Source organism: Haemorhous mexicanus, chromosome Z (assembly GCF_027477595.1).
Source record: "Haemorhous mexicanus isolate bHaeMex1 chromosome Z, bHaeMex1.pri, whole genome shotgun sequence".
NCBI classification, from domain to species: Eukaryota; Metazoa; Chordata; class Aves; order Passeriformes; family Fringillidae; genus Haemorhous; species Haemorhous mexicanus.
The window spans coordinates 11,374,744-11,392,963 of record NC_082381.1 but is presented as its reverse complement, the minus strand read 5'-3'; the positions used below and the strand labels follow the sequence as shown (position 1 = coordinate 11,392,963).

Genomic DNA, 18,220 nt, shown 5'->3' with positions numbered 1-18,220 from the left:
AAGGCTGTTATAAATGTATACAACACCCTAGTCAAACTTGGGAGGATTGCTGCTTTCTCAGTGCTGCACGTTTTGAACAAGGAGAGAGATACTAAAACCCTTTGTTTCAGCAGAAAAGCTCTGACACAGTCTAATGCCTTTCCTTATCTGTGGAATTGTCAGGGATGCTGCCATGGATTGTAAGATCAATGCAAAGTCTCCTGCAACCTTTGTTGTGGAATTGCTCAGACCCCCTTCTGCAGGGTGTACTTTCAAAGTGTGGGGTGTGGTTTTTGGAACCATTCACTACGGAGGTATTTTACCATCAGGCATAATTTTCTTCAAAATTTTAATGTTATCTTTACACTCAGTAAAACTTCATGGTTTAAAATACCTGCCCTTACACAGAAGTACAAAAAGCCTCCCTTATTGTGCCATAACAGTTTTTTCATATACTTCAAATTTGTACTGGATCCCATTCTCTTCTTGGATATCAGCAGGGACACCAGGGTACCTAGGGAGAGAGGAGAAGAAAAAGCAAAAGCCAACAAGCAGGTAAGAATATCATTATGATTCACCTTTATGATTTATCCAATCAACTAGAAAAGCAAGTTATTTGGAAAAAAAAAAAAAAAGAAAACATTGTCTTTTAGAAGAGGTACACCATTTTTGGCACTATTTTTGGCTTAAAGAAATACCCAACATTTTTTATTAAAGCTTCCAATATGTTATTCAAAATGTCAGTCAAGGAAGAAGAGATTACAGAACACTTCGGTTTTTTCCTCGCCTTGCTTCTCCTAAGTTGGTTTAGAGGAAATGCTAAGGACAAGGCTTTTTATAAGTCTGCAAGAGATTACTAAACAGGTGACTGCTACCATAGAAAGAGTTCCTCTACATTCCAGGTTTTCTAAACCACTTCTTATTAATAGACGCTTTCAAAAATCTTTTCATCTCCCCGCAAAAGAAGAAGGATTTTGTATGAGTAATACTGACTTTGAGGGAGAGATACATTTTAAATTTATTTGGGAAGGTTTGGCATCATCAGGTTTCCACTTCAGTGAGGAAATTACCTGTTATTTTACAAAATCATGTTCTAACACCAATGTTCATTTCAGTACATTGGCCAAAAACAACATATAGCTAGGAACAGCCAAGAGGGAGCGTTGGGTCAGATCTCAGGACACTCAAATGAGCACAGAGTAGTTCACAATATATTGGAGTTGGAGAAGATGACTCATCCTCCCCACCCACCTTGTCTGTCCTGCATCCCTCTTCCCTGCCTATCCTCCCCCAGAGCCGTGCTCATCCATTCCTGTGCCCCCCGAGAAGAGTCTTACTCCTCATACTTTCTTCCATTGCTGCTCTGTAACCAGCTGAGAGCCAAAACAGGAGCAGCAGGAGGAAAACAGGTCTGGTCCTCCCTGGTTTGGAGGCAGGTGTCTTAAATTTTGCTGCTCCTTATTGCCTTTTGGATGTAATCTTGTTGGAGAGGGCATAAAAGCACAACTGGAATATGACAAGGATAATATAGAAGAAACCACAGTGAATGGCAGAAACTCTAAGTTTTTGTACACCTTTTCCTACTGCATTTATTAGGAAGAAGTAATTTTCTCAAGAGGGAAGAAATAACCCTAGAAATACATAAAACTCAAGCCTCTACACCCAAGTCCATTTAATTTGTCTTTGGCAATTTATAAAAGACATTCAGAGGCCAAATACTATTTACTAACAACATAGTAAGAGTTACAAAGCTTACTAAATATATGAGTAATTCTAAACCAGGAAACAATACAAAAAAGCTACTTTTGCAGCAAACTGACATAGACAATTCTTTACTGTGAACATCATAGGAAAGGTGAAGAACACAGCAAGTTCCCAGAAAATCTGTGTAGAGTGTGGTGCCATTCCAGGTTGTAAGTGAAGAATGAATCTGGGGAAAAATTCACCTCAAACTCAAACCAACATGGCCTTAACATGAACCTTAAAACATTCAAATTAGATTACTTTGAAGATAAGCCTGATACTCATTTTGGTACTTACTCTGTTAGAAGCTTGTAGTCTTTATGGTCAATATCTGGAAAAAATGTGTCACTTTCAAATTCTTCCAAGATTCTTGTCACAAACAATCGATGATGAATTGGCTTCTCCATTGCTGCCTTTAGAAACAACACAAACTCAGTCCCAATTTTATGTATCACAGGCTTTCAGCAAAGCCGCGAAAATTACACTCTGAATCTCCTCTTTTAGACTCTGCTGAAGAGCACTTTCTAAAGGGATAATTTCACCCTGTGTCAGTTCCACCTGGTAAGTGGCAGCAATACCTATTCTCAGAGCCTGGGGAATCTGACAGAAGTTAAGAACAAAATTTGAATAGCCCTGTGAGAAGAAAGGAACAGTAGGCCCAGGAGCAACAAGCAATTTCTGAATCACACTCTTTGGGAGACAGGAAGGTTTAAGTGGTGAGAGATGCCCACACCTCAAGGTACTTTGTTCTGATGCTTAATATCACTGCTAGGGATTTGTGCTGTATTTTTTTTGAATTCCAGATCAATCTACCCCTTGGTTTAACTTCAAAGTTGGATCTCTGGATTGTGGCAAAATGATAACAAGTGCTGAAAGCTTTTACATTTCCAAGGTCCTTGCATGAAAATGTTCTAAGATAATGTTTGTTAGGTGAGGTTTTCACCTACAAATTCAGGAGGTAGGAATACACATTTTGTTCCGAGATTGAAAAATGGCAACTCCTCCAGACCTTGTGGGCATTAAAATAACCCATGAAAAGCTACACTAAGGGCTAGTGGTTTTTTTGAAGCATTTTTGAAAAGCTTGTAGCTTTTCCTCTCTTTCGCTTAAACTGGCAACGAGCAGTGCTTTTTGTGGAAGGTGACTCACCATGCAGCAGGCTATTAGGAACTACTTCAACAAGCACAGGAACCAAGCAATAACAAATGGAATCCAATAAAATTAATTAACCACTGCTGAGAGGCTAATTTGTAGAAAAGCTGCTCTACTAGAGAACAGTTAGAAATGAAAGACCTAAGTCACAGCACACAAGCACTGAACAGCACTGAACTGGCGTCCATCCAGTTTGTACACAAACACTACTATTTTTCTTTGTTTAGGGACAGGGAGGTAAGAAGAGTCACACTTGCAAAATGACAGAATAATAATCTGCTTCACAAATAAAAATATGTGTTCTGTAAACAGAAACACTTCCGCTTTGTAGTAGAAGAACAAATCAACTTCCTATCCAACCCTGTGGGGAATTCAGCTTTATCAGGAACTCTCCACCACCACCACGGAGGGACCGACCACAGGCAGTGCAAAGAAAGTTAAATTTAATCCCAGGGAGACCAGATGGTGACCTCTGTTCTAGGGAGATGGTTCCATTAGCTGAATGAACCAGCCAGCTGTGTCACTGTCCCCACACTCATAGAAGAAGTGCAGACGCTTCCTCAGTTTGCCAGACTGGCTCTGGAGGCTGTGGGTGTAGGTGGCCCATGACCAGTAAGCAGCAACAGAAAAGAGCCTGGGGGAGAGTAACAGGCTCAGGCTGATTTCAGGCCACATATTGCTCCTCAGCAGCTGGCAGTGCCCAGTGCCTGGCAGTGAGCATGCAAGGGCCAAGGACAAACTCACTTTTTCACTTGCTCTGCTCTGTTCAGGGCAACTTTCCCCTGCTTTGGGATTCCAGCACACACTGAAATCAGCCACTGGCTGCCATCCTGACCCGGCCACAGCCGGTGCCCATAGCCCTGCCTGGTCACCCCCCCAGGCTCAGCCTGACCTGGTTGTGATCACGGGGCCAGACCCTGCCCCACCACCCTGAGCCCTGCCACTCCAATGACTGCCCATGGGGACAGCTCCTGGTCCCTTGGGAACACTCGGTCCCCCGTTCTCCAGAGGAAACTTCAGATAACTTCAGAGAAGTGAATTCTGTATCAAACACGAAACCTTAGACAGGTGGAGCCTCCAAAGGAGCCTGTTCAGGGAGGCCTGGACTCTGACACTGCCTCAGTGAAATACTGCAGAGGACATGGCAGGGTAGCAAAGGAGTTTTGTCATAGTGCTGTCCTTTCCACAAGGAATAAAGTAGGTCCTTACTGCTATTCAATCAGTCTTGCCCTGCCCAGCCCACTCCATTGGTTTCACCATTTTTTTGGGACCAAAGAGAAATTAGAGGAGGCACAGAGCTGAGCTGGTGGAATGCTGATATACTCACTCAGCATGATAAAACCATACCATACACATAAGGAAGTTGACACCTGGGTTTGTTGGTTTTTGTGGATTTGTATGTGATGTGTGTGCTTTTGTTGTTGTTGGTTTTGTTTGGTTTTTTTAACATCCTATGTAGTATTTAAGGATGTGATGGACTTACAGGTCCTACTCCTAGTAAAACCTCAATGTTGTTTTTGACCAGCCTAAATCACACTGTTTAAATGTAGTTAAAAGAGACTGATACAATTTATACTGAGTGGACTCAGAGTAAGCTGGTCTAGTGAAAGGTGTCCCAGTCCATGACAAGAGGTTTGGAATGGCATGAGCCTTTAAGCCCTTTGCAGTCTTAACCCTTCTGTGGGCCTCTGTTCCTCCCAGGATGTCCAGAGAGCACTATTTTTCAGAGTCAAGGCCAAGACCTGAACCTCTCAAGAGACAATACCTCCACTCAGCACTGTGTCTTACTTAACTCAGCAGTGTCTTAACTCAGACCAGAAACCTGGTTTTGAAATCACAGGACTGTAGAATCTCCAAGTTTGGAAGAGACTTCCAAGACCACTGAGCCCAACTGTTAATGATTCTTCCAACTCTCCCCACTCACCATGCTTGAGGTGTACATGGGAGCAGCTTTGATAGCCATTAATGAAATTTCTTGGGGATGAAACAGAGCCAGAAGCTGTGCTCCAGTACAGCTGACGAGCTCTAACAGCTGTGAGGGACTCCAGGGCCAGCACTAAGGAGTGAGCCAGCACCACAAGCCCCCAGCACACAAGAAGCACTCACAAGCCAGCAGACAGCCCTCCAAACATGAAGTGCTCAGACGAAATCACAGAGCGCCTGCCATGATGTGTAACAGCTTCACAACTGCGGTAACCCGCTGCTGGGCTCCTCCTTCCTCATCCAGGCAAACAGCAGCAATTCCAGCTCCTCCTGGAGCTCAGGAGATCCAGAACACTGCACAGGGGATCCAGATGGCATTGCACTAATATCCAAGCAAATTAACCGGGTAAGTCTGTCCTGTCAGAAGGCCAAAAGCTTCCCTGGGGGCATTGCTACTGACCTGTGGCTACATTAGGAGATAATAAACCTGATGAGAGATCAGTGTCCAGTCAAATTCAAGAAGATGACACCCACAAGAGTTTTTCTGAACCCTCACTGAACTGATGGAGCTGTTTTCAATCTGTCCTGCTCTCACTTGCCAATACCAACACTCCACCCAGCCCTTCCCTGTCCCCACTGATCCCCATTTCCCTGTCGCAGAGGTCAGGTAGGTTTTCCTAGAGTGTGTGAGCACAGCATCAGTGTGACCTACACGAGGATTTGGATGGCCACCACAGCTCACAGAGGGCCTGAAGCAGCTGATGCCAATCCTCCCACGCCCTGGAGAGAACTGTGTCCTTGAGAACCAAGGGGCAGTGGGAGAGATGGCCAGAACCAACAGAGGGATGTTCTGCGTCCTTATAAGTGTTCACAGCTTTGGTCTGAGGAGAAAAAGGATGGGAACAGCAGCAAACCCCTGCCTCCATCCCACTCCTGGGAGGCAGCATCTTGTCCCAAAACACCGTCCCCGAGCACCTGCTGTAGTACCTTGGCTTGCCTCAGTTCCTAAAGACTGCACAGGGCACCGCAGCCACCTGTAGCTGAGACTGACTGGACAGCCCTGTCCCAAAGGTGCACTCAGACAGCAGGGCAGCTGCTGCCCCTTGGCCCAGCTCCCTGGATGAGGACAGGTCGGGCTGGTGCTCCAGCAGGGTGTCTGGGCCAAGCAGAGGGCACAGCATGGCAGGCGTCCAGACATCCTGAACAGCCCAGGGCACCCTCCAGGGGTGTGGAAACAAAAACCAGCCAAGGCCTGGAAGGTCATGGAACACTCCCTGCTCACACCATCTACAGAAACAGGCTTGCAGAATTGTTCCCAGAGCTTGGTGACAACAGCCCTGATGACAGTGGAGCTCCCCAAGGCAAACTGATTAACTGATGATACGGTGCTAAGGCTAGGAGCTGTGAAAAGGCTCCACAGGACAATAAGCCCCTGTCTGAAATAATGATGTGGGCCCTGGAGGCGTTGTCTGGCAATGGCAAAGCTGCTGCAGCTTCTGACAGGCACCCTCACATCCTGTGCATTCTGCATGTGCTTCCTATTCCTTGGAATCCCACTCCAATGGAATATCACCAGACTGAGCTCACTGTGCCCAGAGCCACAGACCAACCTGGGCACAGCAGCTGCAGTGCTGTCCCAAAAATCCTCACATCTTCCCACTCCTCCTCTGACACCCACAGCAGCCCCGACAGGCTGTCAGAGCACATGGCTGCCTGTGGTTCCACTCTGTAGTGATCCCAGTGGAAAACCACTGTGCCCCAAGGAGTTAGCAACCCACAGAACAATTACCCTGCATACACCATGCTCCTTGCACACAGCATGACAGGGTTACACAGAAAACCATAACAGAGAGCCTGGGGGCAGATCCCACTGGGAACCTGCAAATCTGCTACCTGCAAGTGCTTCCCCTGGTCTAAAAGGGCAGCAAGGAACTTTCATGTGAATATTCTTTCTGTTTGATGGTAGAAAGCATAAACAGACTTGATTTCCTGTAACAGAGTCCTGTAACAGCCTCAATAATCAAAATGGGGTAGGTCTTTCTATGACAAGCACAGACTCGTATTAATGAACAAAATCAGGTCTCAACCTTTGAGAACACAAACTAGTGAAATCTAAATAGTGCTTTAGAACCAAATACCTACAACTACTGAATAAAATTATTCACTTCAATTACCAATTGCTATTTTATTTCCCACACATTTCCACACAGTATAACGGAAATACTCCTGTAAAATCTTTTGTGCATCTTTAATACAGGCACTAAAAATATTACTTGTAGTTTTGGCAGACATGTATGGTCCTCATAAAACCCTTTCAGTTAACATCACAAAGGTAGTTTGAATGCAGGAATCTGTATGAAATGGTCAGATTTCTCCCTAACGTAATTACACCTTTCTTTGAAATGTCTTGAGCAGATGATTGAAAGGGTGGAAACAGCTGAAATTTTAGAACCACAAAAGGGTATGGGTTGGACAGAACCTTAAAGCTCATCTCGTTCCATGGGCAGGGACACCTTCCACCATCCCAGGCTGCTCCAGCCCCAGTGCCCAGCCTGGCCTTGGGCACTGCCAGGGATCCAGGGGCAGCCCCAGCTGCTCTGGGCACCTGTGCCAGGGCCTCCCATCTTGCCAGGAAACAATCTGTAATTCCCAATATCCCATCCATCCCTGCCCTCTGGCACTGGGAGCCATTCCCTGCATGCTGTCCCTCCATGCCTTGTCCCCAGTTCCCCTCCAGCTCTCCTGGAGCCCCTTTAGGCAGTGGAAGGGGCTCTGATACGTCCCTGGAGCCTTCTCTTCTCCCCATTGGACATTCCCATCTCTCACAATGCTTGTCCATGTCCAGGGTAGCCAGGTCTCCTCTTACTTTACACATTCCCTTGTACTGATTCGCACAAACAGTACTTTCCAATTTATTCTCGATCAAACCTGCCAATTTATAATGTGAGTATTGGTGAGTAATGGTCTAAAAAACCACACTACTTTCTTCCAAATATCAGAAGCCTCCAAGACAGATGCTCTTGAAGAAGCAGCAGAAGCAACAGCTCTTTACAGCTGAGCCTGTGGCAGGGAAGGAGCAAATGCTGCTGCTCACAGCTGGCTCTGGCTCTGCCCTCTGTGAGGAGAAGCCCTCTCCAGAGACCCTCTGCATGCACAGGCACTGTCATAGCAGAGAGCCAAGGACACTTTTTCTGTAGGAAAACATCTGATTATAGCCTGAATGCATTTGCACATGGAACACAAGGTGGACTTCACCACGAGGAACAGCAGTGCTATTTCACCTCATCCGCTTACAATCTCAGCAATCTCTAACTACCTCATTGCTTTACTGTGAAAGATGCATTTCCTCAGACACAGAGGTTCATGAAAAGCACAAAGTGTAAAGGCAAGAAGTACCAGAAAAATGCATTGTCCGACCCAGTACACAGGGCACAGTATCAGCCCTGATTCCCCACCAGGGAATCAGGCACTATGGCACTGATAATCAGTGCATTATGGCACTGTCATCACACATCTCACATCGAGTGCCCAACAACAACTGCAGTGTATCTCCCAGCATGCCTGTAATGACTACAGGACAGCAGCACTGTTCCTTTCACTGGTAAATAGAATTTGCTTTACAATTCTTGACCCAGGGAGTGGGAGCAGTAGGAACACTGCTGGATGGGAAAGCAGAGTGAGTGCGACCTTTTGTTGTGTGGTTATCTCCTGTTATTGCTGACACCATGACCTGTCAGCTCTCTCTAAATCCTATTTTCTTCTCCATTTACATGTACAAAGTGTCATACTCTGGCTAACCATACCGGAGCACTTCTCCTTTTTTTTCTTTTCACACCCTTTGCAGGGTCAGTCAGCAATCTCAGTAAAATAAAACACAAAAACATGGTCTCAGTAAAATAAACATAATAATATGGGCTTTTTCTGAAGAACCCAGCAATTTAGGTGCTTATGAAAAGCTCTCAAAAGCACAGCAACAGTGTGACACTGGCCCACTGGCAAGAGCAATGTTCAGCTTCTAGACAGGCATTCTCAGCTTGAGAGTTGAGATCCTACTCTCTGAGACCTGTTCAGTTATAATCACTGCAGTTTGCTGGTAATGTGAAGGGAAAGCACCCCCTAAAGCAGCAGTAATAGGAACTTCATCCTCATCCCATCACAGAAAATGAGTAATTTAGGAGGAGGCTAAATGTACCTTGTACACTGAAGTGCCTCCCACGATCCAAACCATGTCTACTTTACTTTTTAACTCTGGTGAATCCAAAAGAGCTAGAGCATCATCCAGACTTTTGGAAAGATAATGTGCTCCTTTCGGGGTTTCCCTAGAAAAAGCAAAGCTCTATTACTAAATAAATCAAGGACAATTCATCATGATCATCAATACACTCTAGACACAAAATGTGCTCTGCTGAATTAACAAATAACTACATGTTGCATGTCAGTTAATTATTTTGAAGTGCCTGTTATTGCTAAATTATGTTAGAAGTCTCATCTGACTGTAGGACTGTTCAACAGATCACAGCTTAACTGTAATTTAGAAGGCATTCTAAATAAGGAATCTGGAATTTCACAACAGGCTTCTGAAAAAGTGTAACTGAGAAATTTACGTATCTACAAGATAAAGACACAATCTATAAATTAAACATAGATCATTCAATACAGATAATGAAGAAATAAAATGTAGATTTTGAGTTGAATTTCAGAACGTTAATAATTCATTCAAGAAAACCAGGTGAAAAGCCAATATTCTCACATAATCACCTGCAAATCCACCAACATCCTCCAAAGCAATGAAGAACTACAAGTGTACATTTGTGTTTAAAAATATTTGTGTGAATGTGGGTGAGGCATTCAAGAAGTGAGTTCTTAAAAAAGACAGTTCATCCACAAATCCTAAAAAAAAAAAACGAACTTAAAAAAATGAACTTTGGGCCACCAGTGTATGCAGGAACTAGAGAAATACAGTTACATACATGAGTCAGAAGCACTATTGAAAATTGTCAAATGGTTTGTGAGTAGAGTGAAAAGCAGTACTCGTGATGCAAAGTAATGACAATTACCTTGTGAATGAATTTTTAAATATTAAAAATTAGGAGTAAGGTAGTCATAACACTCAGAACAGCAGAAATGCTTTCTAAACAGGTACCAAAAATGCTACATTTGGAACTGCTGTATGCTGTAACACTACAGACATTTTTGGTGCAGGTTTTCATTTGTTTTACAGGGCCCTTATTTATCATACTTACTTGAGCTCCCTGCTGAGCACAATATTAATCCTGTCTTTTAAAGGACGGTTCTTCTCAGGGATGGAGAACCACGTTTTTTTACCCATTATCACTGCATTCTGTTTACCTGAGCAGGAGAGAATTGAGTTGAATTGTTTAGAGACACTGATGGACTTCCCCTGCCTTTCCAAGCCCCTCTGCAGCAGGCAGCAAAAGCACAAGCCCAGGCCCCAGTTCTCAAATGAGAACTGACTTATAAACCCACAACAATTTCTAGGAGAAGAACCACTCAAACTAAATCTAAAGCCAAAGTGCTACAGGTGATCAATCACACCCTAACATTCACACATAAATACTGTTTTTGACCAAACCCAAGCATTCATAACATGATTACCTCTCATATGCAAATCTGCTAAGGAAAGGAATGTTTCTTTATGAGGAAAAGGAGTTATCAGAGAAAAAAACACAATGCCAACATGGTCACTCTTTCCATGTTGTTTCCAGGCTGAGACACAACAGAGGCAAAGGTGACATCCCTGGTGTGAAGATTTATTGCAGCATAATAAGAAGTCTGGTAATGAAGCACTCTACTGCCTAGCATCTGAGATCACAGCTTATCAAAAGATCTGCAGGTAGGACAGAGCAAAATGTTTCTTTGTAATTATATTTCAAACATCTTTTTTCTTGATCACAGCTTATTTCTGCCAGGTAAGATGCAACTTGCAGACATCTACAAAGACTTACAACTGTCAGTTGTGTTCTGGCCTTTTTTAGTACATACAGGGTTGCAAAGGGCTGAATCAGGTCTTCTAAACACATGTAAAGTCTTTCACTCTGAACTGTTTCAAAATGAGATCAGGCATTCCTTGTGGACTACGGAACAGACATTCAAATCAGAAAATTTGAATAAGTCTCCTAATCAAAACAGAGCTTCAAGGCAGAAAATGGAGTAGGGCAGCAAATCAAAACAAGGGAATGGATCAAGCTGACCAAAAGTGAGTTTTGACCAAACAATGAGTTCTTACAGCATTAAAAAAAAAAAAAAAAAAAAAAAAAAAAAACCACAAAAAACAAAACAAAAAAAAAACCACCAAAAAAAACCCAACCTAAACAAACCATGAAAAAGTGACCGTGTTGACAAACAACTGCAGTACTTCTGCTCTATGCTTTGGACTTTCTGGTGCATGGATCTGGCTCGGCACGCAGAAAACTCGGCAGAATTACTGTCACAAGAGTCAGAGGGGTGGATCCAATGGCCAAGGCTGAGACACAGCAAACAAGCGAGATAAGGGAATGCAGCCTGCAAAAAACTAACCACCTCTGCTAATTAAGCACGTTGTGAAAACCTTCCCATTTTAACTTGGAGTTTCGGGTAAAGACTTGTTAGGTAAACTTGAGGTGAAGTTTTCTATTCTTCTGACGAAAGAAGGACTTGAAAATTGCTCCCTAAGAGGAGCAATCTGCATCTCCTCTGAAATATCTGCTTCATGTCCTTTCCTCATCTAGCCCGAGCGATTTGAAAGGGCTGGAACACTGGTGGGACTTGTGAGGGCAGGCAGGGAAGAGGGCCAAGGCAGGGAAGGGCCGAGGCCGAGCCGGGGGGGCCCCACACCCCACACGTTACCTGCCACGCGGGCCGTGCTCGTCATTCGCTGGAAGTACTTGTACTCATTCCTGCCGGGAAAGCACCAACCGCGTTACGACGTGTCTTAAGAATAAGTTCTCTAATTTATATATATTTTTTTTCTGCAAGTTCTTTAATTTCAACGAAAAACCCCCCAGTAATGGGTGTGTTGCCGGAGGCCGGGGAGAGGCAGTCGGACAGAGCTGAGCCGGTGCCTGGCCGAGACGGGACCTTTGTCCCCGAGCTGTGGTCGCATGAGCGATAAACTGCGGCCACGGCTTTAGAGAGAGCCCACGCGAAAAACAACGCCACAGCCTCCCTCCCGCCACGCCGCCGCTTTCCCGCCTCACAGAGCATCCCCTCAAGCGCTACAGCTCCCAGCGCGCCCCGCGCGGCCCCGCCGCGCCCGCCCGCTGCCGCGCGGCGCGGGGCACGCTGGGGGCTGTAGTGCGGGCTGGGGGCGCACCGGCGGCGGCCCGCGGTACCTGAGCGGCGGCCAGGGCAGCCGCCCGTCCTTGCCGATGCCCATGTTCTGGCTGACGGCCACGATGGAGTTGAGCGAGCGCGCCATGGCCGGGCCGGGCCGCTCCGCGCCGCGCCGGGGCTGTGCCGGGGCGGGCCGGGGCGGGCCGAGCGGGCGCATCCGGCGGGAGGCGGTGCCGCGGCGCGGGGCCCGGCCATGCCGCGGGGTCAGCGGGGCGGCGGGGCCGCGGGGCAGCCGGTGCTGAGCAGGTTCTTCGGGGCGGCGGCGAGCGGCGGCGAGCGCGGGCCCCGCTACACGGTGCGCGGGGCGGGGCGGGGCGGGCGCGGCCCGCTATCCCGGTGTCCATCCCGGTGTCCATCCCGGTATCCCTCCCCGGGGCACGGACACTGCGGAGCAGGTTGCCAGCTCCCGGCTGTACGATCTGTGTGGGCACTGGTACTTGGGGAGTAGCCTGGCAGGAAGGACACCAGGAGCTGCTGGGCAGGGTCCAGGGCAGGCCCCAGAGAGGATTTGGGCTCTGCAGCATCTGTGTGCTGGGCAGAGCCCGCGGGAGCTGGGCTGGGCAGGCTGCAGAAGGGAGCACTGCCAGGGGATCCATCCATCCATCCCTCCATCCATCCATCCATCCATCCATCATCCATCCATCCCTCCATCCATCCCTCCATCCATCCCTCCATCCATCCCTCCATCCATCCATCCATCCATCCATCCATCCATCCATCCATCCATCCATCCATCCATCCATCCATCCATCCATCCATCCCTCCATCCATCCATCCATCCATCCCTCCAAACATCCATCCATCCACCCAAACATCCCCAGGGGCTGCCGGAGCACGGGCCGGGCTCTGCTCGCTCCTGCCAGTGCCAGCAGCAGCAGCAGTGGCCATCAAATCCAGGGCAGCAAGGTGCAGGGCAGCAGGAGGAAGAACTTGTGTCCCTGGAGGGGCAGAGCCCTGGAACAGCTGCCCAGGGAGGGCCTGGAGTGCCCCTGGCTGGAGCCATGCCAGCCCCAGCTGGACACCTTCCTGTGCCCCTGCCCAGGGCTCCCTGCCTGGCCAGGGGATGGACCAGGTCATCTCCAGACACCCCTTCCTACCCCAATATCCAGGGATTCTGTGATACAGGATGTGCATGTTTCAGAGGAGCTGGAGCTTGGCACAGGTCTGGTGATCTGGGCAAGGCCAGCACGTTGGTCCATGTCATTGGGGCTTTACTCCAGTGTTGATCCCATGTGCCTTCTAGTTTTGCAAAATGTGGAACTTATTAAGAGTATCATAAGTCAGGATGTTCTCTGAGGTTGATCTCTGTATTCCTTGAAGCCTGATCAGCCAGATGTGAGACCTGATCGGTGGGACAGGCTGCAGCAGCTGCATCCCTTAGTCAAGGGCTCCTGCAATTAACAAGTTTTAGGGGTGTAAATCAGGCTGTTGGTGTACGTGCCCCGGTGCCTGGCAGACCTGTGGAAATGCTCAGCCCCCAGGAGCTGCAGCTGCCCCGCTCAGGGCAGTCCCAGGCTCAGCCCTGCAGGTCAGACGGGCCCGGCTGGGCTCACCCAGCCTGCGGGGCAGCTCGGGCCCTGCTGGCACTCCAGGCTCTGCCTCGGTGTCAGGGAGGGCAGGGATGGCAGGGAGAGGGCAGGGCTGTGCCGGACCAGCCCGGGCACCCAGGCCTGCCCAGCGCCGTGGAGCAGCCCCGCGGGGTCTCTCCTGGCTGTCACTGCTGGCTTGTGGCACGCTGAGGGATGAATCCTGTTTTAGGGCAACTCTGGCATGCAGTGAGTGAGCTGTGCTCCTGTCCCAGGTGCTGGAGCTCAGGTGACTCGGGGTCTGAGTGCTGGCTGGTGCAAGGCCAAAAGAGCCTGCAGTGATGCAGATCCTCCCTGTGTCACCTCTGGGGAAAAGTGGCTGTGTCTCTGCAGGTGGATTTCATTCTGAGTTTGTATTTTCCACTCTCCCTGTAATTACTGTTTCCAGCCCCTTCTGGCCCTGGAAGGATGTTTGCTTTTTTTACCTGTGACTCAAGTCAGCTATTTTGGTTGCCTTTGGTCCAAAAATATTTTGAAAGTTGCAGTTATGTCTTTCTGCCCTTGTAGAATAAACTTCCTAATTAGTGTTAATTTGGTGGTATTTAACAGTGGGCTTGAAAACTGCTACTCATGTGGGCTGTGGTTATGTGGAGGTTTTGGTAAGGCTGGAGTTCCTGCTTAGTTCTAAGGAAATTTAAATTCCATGGTTAAGCCATCTGAGGTCATGATATGAAATGTGGATGCAAGCTGCTGAAAGCTGCTGTTGTATGCTTCTCTGCAAAGTGTTTATGTTCTGTTGGCTTTACAAGTGACTTCTTCATATTGAGTCAAGCTTCTGGCAAAAGATCAATGATGAAACAGCAAAATTGGTGAATTTTCTGTTTACATAGTGTTCTAAATGCGTATTTCAAAAGACATCTAGGGAGGAGGATGCTCCAAGCTCCTCCAGTCTGGCCTTGAGCAATAGCAGGGATGGGAGGTTGGACTGTTTTGCCTTAACTTATTGTGAAGTTGCTTGTTCTCTTTCAGAGGACATCAAACAGAAAAGATAACTGAACTTATTAGTTTAATTTACGTTTCAGGCTTCTAAATGTTGCACGAAAAGGAGCACATCTACTGAGAGCAATGAACCCTGTGAAAAGAAGACCAAGGCACGGCAAATTACTCTGGAAGAGATCTGTAACCCACGGAAGACTCAGGATAAAAGTGAGTTGACTGTTAGCAAACCCTCAAGCATTGGCAGCCAGTAAATAAGTTTTTCATTGTCAGCTGCTCTGTTGCTTCAGAAATGCCCGAGTTCTGTCTGGCTTTGAGCAGAGTTAATGATAATAATAAGTTAATGCTGGCATGAAAACCAGTGAATGTAAAGTTCATTATGTTTCCATAGAAAGAATTAGCCTCTTCAGTTTCAAAGTGGGAACGGTATTAAATTTGTTGGTGTGATGCTTTGAAGTATCACTAGTACACCCTCAAGAGGCAATACTGTCTGCTTAAAGAAGTGTATTGAAAGAAAATCTGCTTGATTCCCAGTCTTCTTAGCTAGTATGGCTGTGCAGTTGTCAGTCCAAAAAGTAATGATGCATCTCTTCCCACATGGAGAGAAGCACACAAGTGAGGAATTTTGGTTTTCCAAGGAAGTTCACCAAGCTGTTTAAGTGCATGACTCTGTCAGGCTGGCAGAAATACTGCAGTGGGAGAGGAGAGGGAACACAGGGAAGAGAGACCTGGAGCAAAACGGTTGTGTCTGTGCTTACTGATGTTCTTCTAATAGACATTCTCTTTTATAAAATATGTTGCTGATGAATTTTCACTGAAGAAGGACCTCAGAAGTGTGAGAAGTCCCGTATCTGTTTGGAAACTCTGGGCAGGCTGAGAGAGTTCTGCAGTGATTCAAACCAGCAGTGTACCAGCCTCCAGGAGGACGGCCTTCAGGAGAAAGAAAAATGTCCCAGTCTTACTGGGAGGAGCTCAGAACTGAAAAATACTCTTCCATCTTGGGACAGCGGCCCAAAGGTGGCACAGAAGGTAGGCAGAGCTTAGGCCCTGTGGGGTGTGTGGATTGCTTGTTAGGAGTTAAACCAGCAAACTCTGGCACAAGCTTCCCTTTGTGCTCTGTGCTCTGACGTGGAGTGGAGCAGCAGAACCCCACAGACCTGTGTTTGTGTACAGATGTTTTCCTGAGGCTCCTTGCACGGTGGGCAGGTTGGCTGCTCTGGCTCCTCAGTGGCACCATTGAACAGCAGCATCAGGAGGGAGCAGAAGCCCTGTTGGTGTCACCTGTGCCTGTGGGGGAAGCTGTGACACATTAATAACACATGTTCAGAGAGGCACTTTGCTCAGCTTGCTTTCAGTTCCAGACGTGGGCTCTCAAACTTCCAACAGGCTTTCTTTGCAGAAATGTTGTGTAGGGTTGTCACTGAGATGTGGCCTAATCTAGTAGCTGGTAAATCTAACCAGTCAAGGTATCACTGCTTTTTCATCTGCAGAAGGCGGGGGTAGCTTTCACAAAGAATTGTCATGATGATATGTGTGGTGCAAGTCAAGAGACTTGAATGGAGTAATGGTATTTTGTTTCCCCTTTACTTATGGGGGTAGTTAACATTAGTTAATGGGGGGGTTTGGGGTCAGCTGCTCAGGCCCTAGAATGCATCTCAAGGCTGCTGTGGTGGCTGCTCTTTAGGGGAGTTCTCCATCTGGCGTTTGGAGGGAAGGAGCTTGTATGAAAAGCTGATTTTAGCCTTCCCTGTCTGAGGGCTGTGGCCTTTAACTGGGGGGGTTCTGCTTTGTGTGGATGTGGGGTCCAAATGCTGAAGTGAGCAGCTTGTGGCAAGATAATTCTGTTGTGGTAAGGGGTTGAGGTTATGAGGATGTGGTCAGTTGGAGAGCCCAGAAAACTGTTTTTTCTTGCCTTCCTTGGCAGGGGTCCTTTTAGCTCTTTGTGTCTTGCTTTTTGCTTGGTAACCTTTTTCCAGCTGGTAAGACCATCTCAACGAGTCTGCTTTTGTGTTTGTTTCTCCTCCTTTTGCCTGGTTTCATGCCCTTGTTTCACATGGTTTGTCATGACAGTTTCCTGTAAAATGAGACAAGGTCACCCCGTTTGGCTGGCACAGACCTTGGACCAAAGAGTGCTGAGTCTGTGAGCTGAGGATTTTGCAGCAGAGACATCTGAGCTCCTGAGGCCACCCAAGTTCTGGGTGCAGGGCAGCTTTGTTTGAGCTGGGCTGGGTTTTCTTGCTTACTGGTGTGCAGTTGTGGGGATTTTGCAGTTACAGCTAAGTGCTGTTTTCCCCACTTGTTCTCTGACTGCATGCACACTTTGTACATCCTCATGACCCAAAGAATATATGATTTAAGCCATCTCTGGTGTTTTTTTTGTTTGTTTGTTCTGTTTTGTTTTGTTTTTCCTGAATTACCATTGCTGCTAAACAGTCTGTTCACTTTGCTTCTTGTGATCTGAATGGGACCCTTGGTAGAAATGTTATTTGATTTGTTTGCAGATGCAGAATTTATAGCACAACCTGTGTTTTGAATATGCTTTAAAAATTTCTGGAGGGTGTTGTATTTGTATTTTTTTTAACCAATATTATCTGTACTTGATCTTGTGGTGTAAGTGAGGGGGAATTTTGCTGTAAGTGAAAGACTTTTCAGCGTTTTGCTCTGCACTTCTGAACCTGTCACTCTGCCGACAATACAGATCCCACAGTGTGGTAGAGCTGAAGTTGCTTGGCAAGAATAGGCTACATAATGTCATTGCAAATTATAAACTGCAGACAGAGTGAGCTCAAAGCATTGCACATTGAAGGCTTTAGAAACTGTAGTGCTGATTTTCTGTGTTTAAGTTGTTCTGAGAGGTTTGCTGAACCTATGGAGGAGGTTCAGACTGGAGAAGGAATACAGTTTTGGTGGCTGAGACAGGGAACTGAGACTCAAGTTGGTTTATTTCTTGGTTTTCTGTGAACTTCATTAATCTCTTCGTGCTGGAGTGTCTCACCTGTAAACTGGAGCAGTAATTCATCCTTATTTCAATGTGTGGCCTGTTTGGACTGCCCACTCTCAGCAGCCTGCATTGTCTTGGTCTGTGCTTTTAGAGCCTGTGATACAATAGGGTTCTGATTTCCCCTCAAGTTTCTGAGGACTAACTAACTTTGACTTTCATGACTTTTTAGTTCCTTTTCATTCCAAAAATACTGTGTTCTGTATATCCTGCTGCAGTAATTGTGCTGCAGCTTGGGGGCTCTTTGTTGCAAGAGCAATCTTAACTCTGTGGTCAGTGCAATCCAAGGAGGGGGCAATTGATTTGTTGGATTCCTAATTTCTGCTTTTCCATCTTTTATTTACAGGAGCAGTTACAATGTAATCTTAGTCAGTTTTCTGCGTCTCTTAAGTCCTATGAAAATTCTCAAAATTCTTCAGAGACAAATCTTAATAAAAGAACCAAAAGCATTTACACTCCCCTGGAACTCCAGTTCATAGAAATGAAGAAAAAGTACAAAGACACTGTTTTGTGTGTGGAATGTGGATACAAATACCGGTTCTTTGGAGACGATGCAGAGGTAATGTTCTCC

At 46.6% G+C, this 18,220-nt stretch overlaps 2 protein-coding genes across 6 annotated transcripts in view; one reads left to right on the top strand and one right to left on the bottom strand.

Moving 5' to 3' along the window:
• Positions 1 to 311: 311 nt before the first annotated feature.
• DHFR (dihydrofolate reductase) lies at positions 312 to 12,285 on the bottom strand. The gene is made up of 6 exons (XM_059837096.1): positions 12,129 to 12,285; positions 11,644 to 11,693; positions 10,041 to 10,146; positions 8,990 to 9,116; positions 2,020 to 2,135; positions 312 to 493 (listed from the first exon to the last, which is right to left on the bottom strand). The coding sequence occupies exons 1-6, from the start codon at positions 12,212 to 12,214 to the stop codon at positions 406 to 408; spliced, it is 573 nt and encodes a 190-aa protein (XP_059693079.1). The 5' UTR covers positions 12,215 to 12,285; the 3' UTR covers positions 312 to 405.
• A 2-nt stretch (positions 12,286 to 12,287) lies between these two features.
• The window catches only part of MSH3 (mutS homolog 3), a 95,356-nt gene continuing 89,423 nt past the window's right edge, over positions 12,288 to 18,220 (top strand). For 4 of the 5 annotated variants that reach the window (XM_059837093.1, XM_059837092.1, XM_059837090.1 and 1 more), the window contains exons 1-4: positions 12,288 to 12,424; positions 14,738 to 14,861; positions 15,472 to 15,680; positions 17,996 to 18,208. In XM_059837093.1, coding sequence (XP_059693076.1) covers positions 12,323 to 12,424; positions 14,738 to 14,861; positions 15,472 to 15,680; positions 17,996 to 18,208 — 648 coding nt within the window. In that variant the 5' untranslated portion in view covers positions 12,288 to 12,322. The remainder of the gene's footprint in view (positions 12,425 to 14,737; positions 14,862 to 15,471; positions 15,681 to 17,995; positions 18,209 to 18,220) is intronic. The other variant, XM_059837091.1, reaches the window with a different exon arrangement.

Bases quoted from the DNA above. Each gene is read 5' to 3' on its own strand.
- DHFR (XM_059837096.1), bottom strand. From the start codon at position 12,214: ATGGCGCGCTCGCTCAACTCCATCGTGGCCGTCAGCCAGAACATGGGC. The intron at 9,117-10,040 runs GTAAGTATGATA...TGCTTTTTCTAG, and splicing joins GTGCTCAGCAGGGAGCTCAA to GGAAACCCCGAAAGGAGCAC. The intron at 2,136-8,989 runs GTACATTTAGCC...TTGTTTCTAAAG, and splicing joins GAGGCACTTCAGTGTACAAG to GCAGCAATGGAGAAGCCAAT.